This window comes from Archocentrus centrarchus, chromosome 23 (genome assembly GCF_007364275.1).
Source record: "Archocentrus centrarchus isolate MPI-CPG fArcCen1 chromosome 23, fArcCen1, whole genome shotgun sequence".
NCBI lineage: Eukaryota > Metazoa > Chordata > Actinopteri > Cichliformes > Cichlidae > Archocentrus > Archocentrus centrarchus.
Genome location: NC_044368.1, coordinates 11,554,702 through 11,568,605, shown reverse-complemented (window position 1 = coordinate 11,568,605; position 13,904 = coordinate 11,554,702). Strand labels below are relative to the sequence as shown.

The 13,904-nt window shown below is 41.0% G+C and overlaps 1 protein-coding gene across 2 annotated transcripts in view; it reads right to left on the bottom strand.

Moving 5' to 3' along the window:
- plxna4 (plexin A4) overlaps positions 1-13,904 on the bottom strand; it is a 243,784-nt gene that overhangs the window by 196,684 nt on the left and 33,196 nt on the right. For both annotated transcript variants that reach the window (XM_030720671.1, XM_030720670.1), the window contains exon 3: positions 7,936-8,118. In XM_030720671.1, coding sequence (XP_030576531.1) covers positions 7,936-8,118 — 183 coding nt within the window. The remainder of the gene's footprint in view (positions 1-7,935; positions 8,119-13,904) is intronic.

The window sequence follows — 13,904 nt, the reverse complement described above, 5'->3', positions numbered from 1 at the left end:
TGTTATTCACCTGCCATCCTTCTTCTATTTGAAGTTTCTTAAAGGCATCTTAACACAGCTGAAATGGCACTCCCCACTATCTGAGACACTAATGAACAAACTCCACTAAAAGGAGACCCAAATTAAGCATCCGCCAGTTTCACAAAGTGAACTCTCAGTTTTCAGTTGCTCACTGATAACCGTCATGTTCAGTAGGTATTTGCTTGCAATAGACGCAGTGCTAACCAAAATTCATGTCATGTCCATACATCATAAATTTAACAAAGAGTCAAAAGAGAAAGACTGTTGTAGCATTTTACTCCACACCAGGGGAAATGCATTCAAACACGCACAAAATAAGTCAAGAAAATAATTTAAACTGACAAAATAAAGGTCTTTCCCCAAGGTCTAAAAATTCTGACATTTCTCCCCAAGTACTAGATTAAGAGTCCCGTAAGGAAATTAATAAACATCAGGCATGAATTAAACATGGGATCAAAGCGTAGACTACAGATTTCTTGGCAGCCCTTTGATTTGTTTATGTCCCCAGACCCTTACTTGTCCTTCGAAATAGGTAACCTCATCTTAACCCTGTGCCAACAACATGTCAGGGTCAGATAAAGTTCAAACTGTCAGGAAACACAGAGATCAGACTGAAGTTTGCCACTCTCTAAGTTCTCTACTGGCTCAAGCCATTCAAATGCACATACAGACTGTGGAGAATAGCCACTCAAATGACTCATAGCTCAATATGCTGCCACATACTCACAAGAGTGAAATGAACATCAAATTCTATTTCACCACTCTCACCCTCTTACTTTACCCTTTCTCAATATTCTCTCCATTTCTGTAGCTTTCATCTTTTATTCTTGCTTGCCAATTTTGCCCTCTACACTCTTTCAGTCGCTCGCTGCTGAGCTCTCCTTTCTGTGGCTGTTCACCCACTCTTCTTCCTCCTCGTTTCAGAGAAGATCTATGTAAATAAAAATTAAAAAAAAAAGTCTGAGGAAGCCTTGCATCTGCATATTAATTCAATTTCAGCTGAAGGTTGGAAAGCATTAAGTATATGCATAATATAGCATCTAGCTTGCATTCCAAGATATTTAAATGACTAAGAGTTGTTACAGCAAATCATTAAGTTAGAGCAATATAAACAACAGTCTGCGACACCACATGGGCCATTCATAGCTGGGGGCTCACCTTTGTGATACCTCCAGCTGGAGCTTAAAGCCACCGAGTGGATCTGATTTGCAGTGTGTGTGTGTGTGTGTGTGTGTGTGTGTGTGTCCGTGCAAACATGGTAGAGTCAACCTGCAGTGAAGCAGCTGGTTACCAAGGTTTGGTTTTGTGTGTGTACATGCATGTGTGCTCAGCCCGGCTCAGCTCTTGACAGCTCATCAATTATAAAGAAACCTTGGAAAGAAGGGATAAGGCCATTCTATCGCAATGGCATCTATAAATACACCCCCAAATGACACAAGTAACGTGAACAGCTATTTCTGCATACAATCAAACACACACACACACACACACACACACACACACACACACACACACACACACACACACACAAAGGCTGGCAGCCAAGTACACTGAATGTACAAGCAATGTCATCCACTATAGCAGGGCACTTTGTGTATCCGTTGAGTCAGGCCACTGCTGACTCTGCTTACCTGAGCACCATGAGATATTGTGTCTAAATCAAAGGAGAAATTGCTTTCCTAACTAAACACCTAACCCATTTCCACACATCAACTCTGGATGATGTGGGGAGAATCAGGTCTAAGCACTGTCTGAAATTGCACTTTCTCATATGAAGCACACAATAGGAGAAGCTCTGCGTCAGATGTATTCTTATTATTGGTAAGGCTAGGGGTGATAGCTCAGTAGAAGGAGGCAGGCACGTGAAAAGCACCCCTCCCTCGCTGTGAATTCTCCAGACAACTACCTGCACTATTCATACACTGGCTCACTCAGACATTACACAGATATTGTACAAGCTGTCAGGTCGAGCTATGGCTAGTGTCCGATCGCACTGATTCAGACTTTTTGTTCTCACCTACAGCTCTGCTGGATAAGCTCTAGCTTACCCATTCTGTGCTGGATTATTTAGCCCTCTGTTTAGCTCTTCATCCAGCCTTTTTCTACTCTCTCACTCTCACCATGTGTTGTACATTCAGAATCCCACCAATATATCTCTGTCCAGATCTCTGTCTTTTCTGTTTCACCATTAGGCATTCATTTAATTTATCACAATTTCATTCTCCCCCACCATTCAAAGTTGGAGAACTTTATTGCATGGTTCTTTACCTGGTAAAAGCAGATTTTACTTTTATTGACCATGAAAACTGTCAGGGAGTCTCCTAAATTTCAAATAAAACAACCCATGTTGGCTCATAGTGCCACCTGAATCATATTCATGCAACTTTATATTTACCCAACATTTTTCTCCCTGGTTAATTCACAGAACCACTGCCTCAAACCATACTTAATTTCCCTGCTATTCTACTTTTCCTCCCCCCATCTTTCCCTCCTCTGTCCAACACTACCTCATATCCCTCCCCAAACGAAAGCTAAGGCTTCCTTAGTGAATACAGCATGGGTTCTGCCTTTGGCCCATTCAGACCGCCTGGCTATTGAATGAGGTTTTTTGTCATGGCACACAAGGCAATCACTGCCTTCTGATCCTCTTCCCAGGCCACTAATGGACTTTACTTCTCATTAGCTCCCATGATTTTCTGCACACAATTGACCAATATATAGAGAGAGACTCATATACAAATATGAAATGCACACAGGCTATTAACCAGCCCCATAACTGTAGAAAAGGATTGGGAATTGGGATGGAGGCTGAAGTAAACCTTGTTCACTAAGTACTTAGCAGAAGATGATGCATGGAAAAACAACTGACTATGAACAATGGTGCACTAAAAGAGCTCAAAAACAAAGCATAAGGTGAAGGATGGTGCTTACAGTAGATGTTGAGGGAAGCTGTCTTAGACTTCATTTAGCAGAGTAACAGACAGCAGTTTAAACAGAGAGACAAAAACACCAACAGTCTAATAATAAATAATAAGTCAATCAACCTTATAGCCATTAGGTGGACAGCAATCGCCATCAAATCTCAGCCTGCTGTCATCAGATCAGGTTATCGTAATGTTCACTCAGTCTGTTGTATCAGCATAATATTTACGCTGTGTGTGCTATACTGTGGGCTTCCCTGGGAATTAAACACTGAATGGATCCCAACATACTCTCAGATTCGTGAATGTCTGTTTTCCACTCCACTCTATACATTTAATTCCAAGCGTATGGAGCAGCCTGTGCTACCATGGCAACTCGCATCTGAGCTTTTGCAAGCTAGTGCGAGAGCAGCAATACACACACACACACACACACAAAACCCAGGCAACTACCAAGACTGCTGTGGAATACTTAAAAAGTAGGAGAGCATTGACATTCTGAGAATACTTGCTGAACACTGCAGCGGTTTAGACCACTGCCCAGGAATGAATGGACAACTGGGTGGGGTTGAAAAGGCAACAGGCCAAGGCAATAATAGTTGTGTCTGTGTGTGACTATGCACGCCTGTGTTCAAGAGTATTGTGTTTATAGCATAAAAGGGGTAGGAAGGTGGATCTTAATGATAAACTACTGTCTACACACATGCACGCAATGCCTACCCCATCCTAAAGCATATTTCATCATTAACTTTAAGCAGTTAATCCTCTGCTCCAATGACCACGGCTCAGCTCAGCCCATTTCAATAATCTGCATCTGGGGCTAACCAACCTATCATACACACATGCACAGACAAGCGCATACACACAAAACAAGGACACAATCAACCCACAAAGCATATGGGACTGGTCCGAGACAATAAATATCTCAGGGAAAAGCTCTCATACCTGCACACATCTATCTATACACAATCTATTGTACTGACAGAAAATCCAGCTAGAAAAAAAAAAAAATCAGCTCATTTATTAGATGGGGAATACCGTAGACAGATAGGGAAGGGGAAAACAATCCTATAGCTGGAGAGAGTGGTAATGAGGCAGTCAAGTCAGAGTAGGCTGTATAGAGCTTGAACAGAAATTGACAGGGGTTGAGTCAAAAGTGAGAGTTTGACCTTTCCCTTTGCAACAACAACCATTAACCATTCAGTGTTGAAATTGACCTGTTTTTTGCTCATGCCATCTCCCCTGACAACTTTAAATGACAGATCTCCCTGTCTCTATGCAACTTCTCTCCTTCAAGAAGCTATAGCTTTGTAAACTATCATTTATTCTCTAAACCCTCTCTTTTCATTTTCTTGATACCTCACCAACCAAATTCTTTCTGGATCTTTTTCTTTGTTTTCTCTGGGTCTTCACACCTTCGCTTTTATTCCCTCTTGTCCGCCTGACTGGGACAGATTGATATGTAGAAGCAGGCAACAGAGTGCTAGCTGCCTTTTTCCAAATACTGAGAAATGCTTCAATTGAACCATGCGTGTGTCTGCTATCTAGGACAGAGAAAAACATTTACGAAGAGCTTTCCCAACCTTTGCATGTACCGTCTCACTCATTTTTCTGTTACTTTCTATGTCAAGTTCAAGGTTAGCTGCTCATTGTATTGAGTGCCAATGCTCCCCCCCATTGGGACGGACAGAGGGGAGATGCATTAGCACCTCGGCAGGTGGCCTTCAATCTCATCTCTTGACTCTCTTTTCCCTCCACACTTCCTTCTTGTCCCCTAGTCCACCTCTCGAACCATGGCCCCATGGGGCTACCTGGCCGGCCTTTGTCCAGTAGTGTCTACATGGACTGCTGTGTGTAGATGCAAGTGTTCATTGATGCATGTATGCATGCTTATCCCAATTGATACAATCATGTGCAACGTGTGAGTATCATGCATTTCTGTCCACAACAACATACACCTCTTATGTGTAGTATGGCCAGATGACCATGAACTAAACCAAAGCCTACAGGGGGTTAAGGTTTTCCCCTTGACCTGCTGGTGTGTACTGACCTGCAGTAAATGGGTTTAAACCTTACCCCAACCACAGCCTTTTATCTCCATCACATCTCCATTCTCTCCTTAAGCCACAGGCCAATGAACACACAAACTGACCGACAGACTGGCTGACGGAAGCCATATGGTCCATTCACTTCCAGTAGCAGGAGGTAGCCATCAAAGAGCTTTCACAGCAATTCAATTCAGGACATACAGAGGGAGTGAGAGAAATGAAGGGAAAAGGAAGAGGGAAATTATCAAGAGGAGGGCAAGCAGAGGTGGCGATAGGGAGTGGTAGCAAAGAAATAGGAGGAGAAAGCTCTTGCAAGTGTGCTGAAGAGTACAGAGGAAATGTGATTCTATAATTAAAAAGTGAAATGCTATGGAAAAGGCACAGAGATGTACAGAACATATGAGCCACATGTGATGTAACAGTTTGAAGCTTTGTTTGAGACAGTAAAAGCTAAACATGGCTGTAGCTGTGTGCATATACAAAATCCCACTGTTTAACAGTACTACTTTCTATAATGATAACATGATGCTGTTATGGAAGTCAACGTAAAACTGAACATTAGCAAGTCTTACTCTCCAGACTCTGGGGCCTAATAATCCGTACACCTGCAACTGATCTCAGTATTAGGTTGAAGTTAATGTAAGGTTGGGTTAAGTATGCACTGTCTTAGTTCAGGATGAGTTTAAGGTCTTGATAATAAATTATGCTAATGTTAATCTAATCAGTACAGTCATGGCATAACTGCATCTGCAGTCTGATCCACAAGCCTCACTTTATACTAGTAAAATTTTACTCTAACAAGCTTTGCATTAAAGTATTTCACAGGCAAATTGAATTTAATTCACTCAGCCTCCTGCCCCGCTCAACTTCATGATGTCATAAACGTGAGCCTGTAAACACTAACATTTAGCTCACCGAAACACCACTCCATTAAATCCCATCTACTCTCTTTTACCGTAAATGCTTATATTTACTCAGGGTGATGTGTTAGTCACAAGATCATAAACAACAGTGGGGAGAAAAAAAAAAAACAGTGTGAAAGACAGTCTGTGAGTGAACACCAGAGGAAAGAGGAGGAGGGGGCCGAGGGGTGGAACAAGTGAGGTGGGGGAGTGTGTATAAATCAACATCCATTAGCTGAGGGGTTATAAAGTCACTGATGAAGGAGGTGGACTAAAGCTCAGACTTTTTATTGTCTTGTTGTTGTCTTTTATTGCTTGTGATGTCATCTAATGGTATACAGTTAATGACAGGGGAGGGGAAGTCTATACATGGGAGGGGAGGATGAGGCTGTAATAGCCCTGTGTGCATGACTATGTCGACACAGAGTATCGATCACCATTGTGTATCTGTGAGGGTTCTTTGCCAGAATATAATACATCTACAAAATCTGATCATAAGTTATGCAGAATTTGAAACAAAGTTAGACCAAAATCCCTGCAGACTGGATTCATACAGGAATTTGGTGGAAACAATTGATATAATATAAATAATAACAAAGAAAAATCAGCTCTTATTTTGCCTGTGAATCAGTAGAAACCCTTTCAGCACTGGGTGCTTGTTCAGATTTCAGTAGTATCTTGGTTTTGTTTCTTTTTCTGCCCTCTACCTGTAATTGTCATCACACAAACTTTCCTCCTTTTATGATATTCATTTCTGGAATATAGTTCAACTCTGTATACCCCCCCACCCCCCCACCCCCACCCCCTCAGACTCAACCTTCCTTTGCTTTGCCCACTCATCTCTCCTCTCCTCTTCTCCTCTCCTTCCCCAAGGCTTTAGGATTCACTGGCCTAACCACCCCCTAGAATTAGTCTCAGTCATGGCCTTATAATACATGTGTGTGTGTGTGTGTGAGAGAGAGAAAGTATGCTAAAAGTACAGGTTGCTACCAAGTTCTATCACACCTAGCAGCAGTGCATCATCCCATTAGCTCTGAAAAGGGCAACCAAACGCAGGAGGGCACAGGGGCATGAAGGGAGTCTAAGGTGGAAGCCACAACACTCCAAAGCCCAGCTTATCCAGTGCTGTTTAACTCTGAGGAGACAAATCTTGTTGAGCTGAGGGCTCTGCTGTCACACAGAGTGTGACATGTTTTACGTGACAAACAGTTATGGTTACAAACATGCTCACAAATGCATCTGAAAAAAGAATTCCATAGCTTTTAATATTTTTGTATCCTAAGATCATTACTGCAATATTAAATTACTACACACATACTCAGACGTGAAAAATGCTATATGATAAAGAAGGCAGGTGACTCATACTTCCTTTTATCAATAGACAACGAATTTGCCTAAATTACTAAATAAACGATGTATTTCATTTTAATTCTGATGACTTAATTTGCCTCAAGGAACAGCTAACAAACTTCATCCAATCAGTTCTGCAACATGCTGATCTGAGCTGTCTAGCAACTTCTGCAACATGCTGATGTGTGCTACAATCGGCCCCCAGGGCTCTGGATTTTATACAAGTCCAAAGTGAGGGAAAAGTACAGCGGATACCACTGATACAGGCGAGGAAGAGTGTATGTGTGATATATGGTGCAGTGGATGAGGAGGATGTTGAGGGATACCAGATAGGCTTTACTGTAGGAATAAACCCCCATAGGGGCTCTCCTGATCCCATTTCCTCAAATCACACACACACACACACACACACACACACCACACTCTACAGTAAAGTGCACACTTCCTCCATCCAGTCTCCCACTGTTTCATGTACACACATACACACAAACACATACACCTCTTCCTACTACAAATACAGCCAAGTCAGCTGATTTTCCTGAAAGTCAATCTGCCTTCTTACTACTATCCTTCCTCCAATCCAGTAGTCCCCAATTCCCAGCCACATTCTAAGAGAAACCAAATCTCTGACTTTATCAATTCAACCATCTCTGCTATCTTTCACACTACATTCACTACATTTCTCTTCCTTACCTTCTTGACTTGACCACTTTTTGTTCCCACGAAGACCAGTGAGTGGTTCTTGTAGACGTAGGCAATGACAGAGGTCATTTTGTCGACAGCATCGGAAAAGAGAGGCTTGCCTCTCACCATCTCGGACACGCCCAACGGTGCATTCATGTCGAGGCCACAAAAGTCATCATCAATGGTCAAGAGCTGCAAGGAAAAGAAGAATTAGTGCAGAAATCAGATTATGTTTACCCATAAAAACTAAAATGGGACTGCATGAGGTGCTGCTTAGGCAAATTCCTATGAAATCCTATCTTAAGGTTTTAAGGGAGAAAAGTTGGGATGTTAATGGAAGCAAAACTACAACATCTGACTGTAATGGGTATTACTATAAGGGACATATGAGTAGGGTGAAGAAACATTTTGTATGTTAAAGAGAATCTTTGACCATCAGCTGGCCCACATGCAAGATTCAGCAAATATGGGGGGGGGGGGGAGACGAAGATAGAAGAAGACTGCACTCAGCCCCAAGTTCTATAATAGTGCCAGAGGCTGCTCTGTCAGGCACAATTCCCTACCGTCAACCCAATGCAACAGCAACTGCAAAAATGCCTGTGCAGCAAGTTATCCAATGTGAAGTGATTCAACGTGAACTAAGTTTAAAAAAAAAAAAAAATAAGTAGTGCCGCACTATCACAGGGCTCTGAGGCAAATCACTGCAATGCATATTATATATATCAATTCCAGATGACGGTCATCTGTTATGCTTTCGGTGTAGAAAGCATAACAAATGCATGACAATTACATGCAGATAGGTGTGCTTCATGTTCTGTGGCTCTCTGCACTTTATGATTGCATGCATGTATTTAATCCTGTAAGCTGGTATATTTTCACCTGTCACAGCGGGTAGACTTATAGGTTTTGATAAGAGAACAGTGGTGGTGTGGAGTGGTCATTATTCAGACTGCATAGATTGAAACACTTGGTTTCAGTTTAGGACTGAAACAGGCCCTGCTTGATTAATCGCTTAGTAATGTCATGGGTTGCTGCGGGGAGAAATGCCAGTGCATACAATTTTGCATCCCTTAAAAAGAAAATAAATTATCAAAATTATCAGTAAATTTGATTGGTCATGAAATCTACATGTTACTGTACTGACTGTATTGAGAAGAAATCTCAAAAAGTCAGCCGTTAATTGGGCAAACAGATTAATTTTTTTTTTACACCAGTGTCCTCACCAGAGTAGACAAGGATGTCAGTTAGTGCCTTATAGTCAATCCAGGTTGGTTGTACACTTGTCATTGTATAGTTGGCTGAAAGGGGTTTTTAAACCATTTGATAATAAATCCAAAGGTGGGATCGCGCAATTCCCCTATTATCGCCCACCAGACAAATCGGGTATTTTCTCATTATAAGAGATAAAGCTTTTTTTTTTTTAAAAAAAAAAAAAGGAAAATGACCATAAAATGAACGTTATTTTAGTTCAACTTTTTAAACCTTGGAGAATTATGTGCATGGACAACAGAATCTATGTGTTATCTTGGTGATTCAGTGCTTGGAGAGTGACATGTTTGTGAGACGGACAACGTTCAAATCAGCTAAAACACCTGCCGGGGGCGGGGTTTGTTGTCCCCAGCACCACTTGTTCTTACTGGAAGTGCACCCTTTGAGCTTTCAAGAAATCCTGCAACTAATAAGTGTCTCCAAAACAACCTGTCACTAAAGGCCAACATCATCAGAAGCCTCAGACCAAGCCACAGTGGAAGTATGGGATCTGCTTTCATTAGACAAATGGAACATGGTTGCTTTAGGCCACAAGCCTCAGGCTATAAAATGGGGGCCTATAGAGTGGTAGGAATGATCGATAGAGATGACCTGAATTTGGGTCAAGATTGTGTCATATGGTTAAAGGTTTCAGATGAGGATAAAAAGAGAAAGGAACAATGACAGAAAGAAAAAAAAGGATAAATGATAGATACCAAGTCAGAGATGCCAAAGAATGTAAACAAAGACGAATGTCGGAGCGCAGCAAAAACAAAACATGGAAGACTTATTTCTCCATTTGTCTTCTCCTTCCTTGCCTTTCTTGACATGACCTTTTCAGAATGAGATGCTGTCAAGAATGCACCCTCTGTCATCCAAGTCATGCAGTAGCTCTTTGCTAGACTAATGGTGCTCCAATGAAAACCAGGGTCACTGTCACTCCTTAAAGGGTCATCTGCCACCCCTCAATCCCCCCACTCCCACCCCACCCAGTTTTCTCCAATAACCTGTAATGCAGTTTACACGCATCAATTTGTATTCCTCGTCTATGCGACAGAAAGAAAACACCCTCTAAATGTCGCATCAGTTACAAAGAACACTCATCATGCATAGGTTCAAAGGTTAACAGGGTCTATTAGAAGCAATGTGGAGCATGCTTTGTAGTAGTTCAGGCTTCAGTGATTGGAAACTTCCTTGAAAAGTAATAAAGCTGCAGCCCTTCCTGCTACAATTAATCATGTTTCATCAACCAACAAAAAAATCATTCACATCTGTGGATCTGTGTATGTAAAGGGTGATGCATGTGCAAGAACAGGATGTGTTTATGTGTAAAAATGAGCATCTGTTTTATCATCTCTTGCCGCTAACACATGCCATCTTATTTTTCCTGGTTGCCAATCACCACAATCTCCGTCCTCTATTTTGTAATCTAATGAAATACACTTTGTCTGTCAGTGCTTTCAGGAAGCAAATGCATTTTTATTATGAAACCACCAAAAATGGCATTTATTACTGAGAAGGCAAAGAAATAATATTACACAGCTCATGAGATTGTCTGGCAGTGCTGTCACTGCTTCTATCATGTTTTATTCCTCTTCTTTCCCTCAACACACCTCATTAATGCATTTTCTCCACACATTTTCTTATTTGCAGTGGGCCTTCCTTTGCAAGGTGTTTCATCAAAGCCAAGAGATCATCTTCAGTTCATTCAGTGTAAGCTGTCTTGACCCTGTAATCTCTTATTTTCTATTCACAAATAAAGTGCCTATGTGCGGAAAACAGTGAAGAAGGTTCAGTGCCTTCAAACTTCTCCATTCATAGAAAAAGGAGATCTAGATTTTAAGGAATTATAACAGATCCACAGGTAAATATAATCGGATATGCCTGAAAATGTGGTACCTCTTTGAATAATAGCAGACTAGCTACTCAAAAAGACTCAAAGTAAACACAAACTAATTTCTTGCTCAAGCCTGGCAGGTATTTCAGCCAGCATCCCACAGCGTAGCAACAGAGGGGAAAGATAGAGGGTTCCTCCCTAAAGACAGAGGGACAAGAGAGCAGAGTCTCTGTATTTGGACAGAGGCCAGGCACTGAGGCAGAATCAGGTCACTCTCAGCCATATCCATCTCTCTGCTTCTGTCCGGCTGCCAGCACCAGCACAAAGAGAGCTCTCTTCTGGACTGTGCAGGGGGATCAGTAGATACAGAGCGGAGAAAAAGAGAGGGCAGTGAGCGTGCGCGAAACCAAGAGTTGCTCAATGCGATTAGTGGGGGACTGAAAGAGATCCGCTCTCCAACGCTCTCTGATGTATGGCCTAATCTGGGCTTGCACTGTTGTGAGGGCCCGTTCCATCGGCTGCAAGTTCACAAAGTTAATGACACACGTTTACACCACAGAGACATTTACTTCATGTCACTGCTCAAACACTAAAGGCTCCAAAGAAACCATTTCTTGCAATTTTAGCTGTTCTTTTTTTATTACAGTTATTCAGTTATTTCCCCAATCAATCGATTTTGTCCCAGAACATTTGTTGACTATGATTAGCCTGTTTTACTGTAAATCTAGAACATTTTTCTCACAAAGAAAGACTGCAGTCAAGGAAAAGAAAGTATCATAGTAGTTGCTCTTTGCATAATTAGCCACTTGGATATCTGGTATTTTCCTCTTGCCCTACTGTGCTAAATGACTAACCTGCCAGGATGATTGGTGGCATTAGAGAATTATGTCATGACTAAGTGGGTTTACAGTGTTTTTTTGCAAGATAAAATGTCAACATTCAATTTTACTATAAAACATTTTCTGTACGACTCCTGCAGCAACATGGAGTTATTTTGAAGTTAAAAAAAAAAAATGTTGAAAATCATTTTCTATATAAAGATTTTTGTTTTGTTTTTTAAATCACAAACATCCCAGAAAAATGGTTAGAACACTATATGTATACACACGCAGACAGACAGACAGACAGACAGACACACACACACATATATGTGCATATCTAGCTTAGTCATTTGAGCCTTCACTGTCTGTGACTAAGAGTGAGTGTGTTTCAGACTGTGCTGAGACATAGTCTGTCCAGCTACTGACCCATGTTGCCCTTTATACACAGATACACACACAGACCATAAAGTAAAGGAGCATGGGCTATGCACAACTCACTCCAAAACTTTGCTAAAAAATAATGTACCAACCTTGTGCATGCTCTTAAGGGTTCTGTGTTTGTTCTTTAGTCCAAATATTGCATCTCTTTCCACAGATGATTTTGCTATTTCTCTCTTCTCATATCTGTCAGTTTTGGAAACTGTCCAACCTAATGCCTTTAAGCCATGTGTGAGCTTTTTTTGCTTTCAAATATTTGTTCAGGCATAATAAGTGAAATAGTAACTCAGTGGTGAAGGATGAAAGAATTCATTTCTATGATGACCTGTGTCCAGGTCAAATAATTCTGAATAGGTAAATGCAACATTAGGATGCATGGCAGACAAAAGAGCCCAACGTGTGGATATAAAATATAGTGACCCAGAAATTTAATATTATGAATTAGGAGAGACAGGAAAATACATGCACTGAACATTCAAAATGAAGGCAGAGATATAAACCGAATTTATCTTCTTAAAAATAAATGCGCAGTGTAAGAGAAGGAGTCAAAGTAAATCTTTCTGATGGCTGAGGTTCATTGCTTTTTGCTGCTTTGTTAAGGCATCCACAGGGTACTCCAAAAGAGAGGTTTTTTTTTTTCAGTTCTCTGACTGAATCATGCTCAAAAGTCTCAGTCTGAATGCACAGGTGTCGACATGGACTACAAGAGCTGTCACAAGTAGGCTCATCTTCCTCTTTGTATAGGCCCCTGGGGACATTCTTGACAACCAGTCACAATGATTAGGACTAAAGAAGAAAAATATGTACAGTACATGAGTGAATGCACCTCTGTGCAATATCGCTTTTATGTCAAATGATTCCAAATTGTATCACCTTATTGTGGTTACATTTGAAGTTGGAGAATGAAGTATTTGCTTTTTCAAAAAAAAAAAAATAGACTGGTCCCACTGTAGGAACACACTACAGCAAAAGTATCAGCTGCCTTTACTGGGAATCAAATTCTTTTTTGTTTTGTTTTCATTACTATATACGTTTTGATATGAGGAGTGCTGGACAAATTTTTGTAAAAATATTATTCCATTCTTCAGACATTTTCTCAGCTTTTCTTTGAGTCAGGTTGCTCTACCTTTTTCTTCAAAATACTCCAAAATCGTTCCATTTCATTAAAGTCAGGCAGCATACAGCACTTGGACAAATCATATTTCCCATTGGTCCTCTTTAGAAACTCTTGTGTGATTTTGGGCACTGTGCTTTGGATCATTATTATGCTGGAATATTTCTTTTCTGCAAAGCTTCTAGAGCATGAGTGTCATCTTGTCAGCCAATGTTTTGGTATATCCACGGGCATGATGTCATCAGCACCTTACAGCTCATGCATCCCTATGTCATCACACTCCCATCTCAGTCCTTCCCTGTGTTTTAGCCCTGATCAGGTTCATGTCCCGGGACAAATAAAATTTTGGTCTCATATGATCAAACAGTGGGTCCAATAGTCTGCTGGCTTTCTTTCATATTCTGAAGCAAACTTTAATCATGCCCAAAGAACAACTTTTACTTTCACATAGAGGCTCACATTAGGCAATGTTCTTCAGACTGTATGAGCTGTCAAAAGAAATCCAATTTCCACTGATACC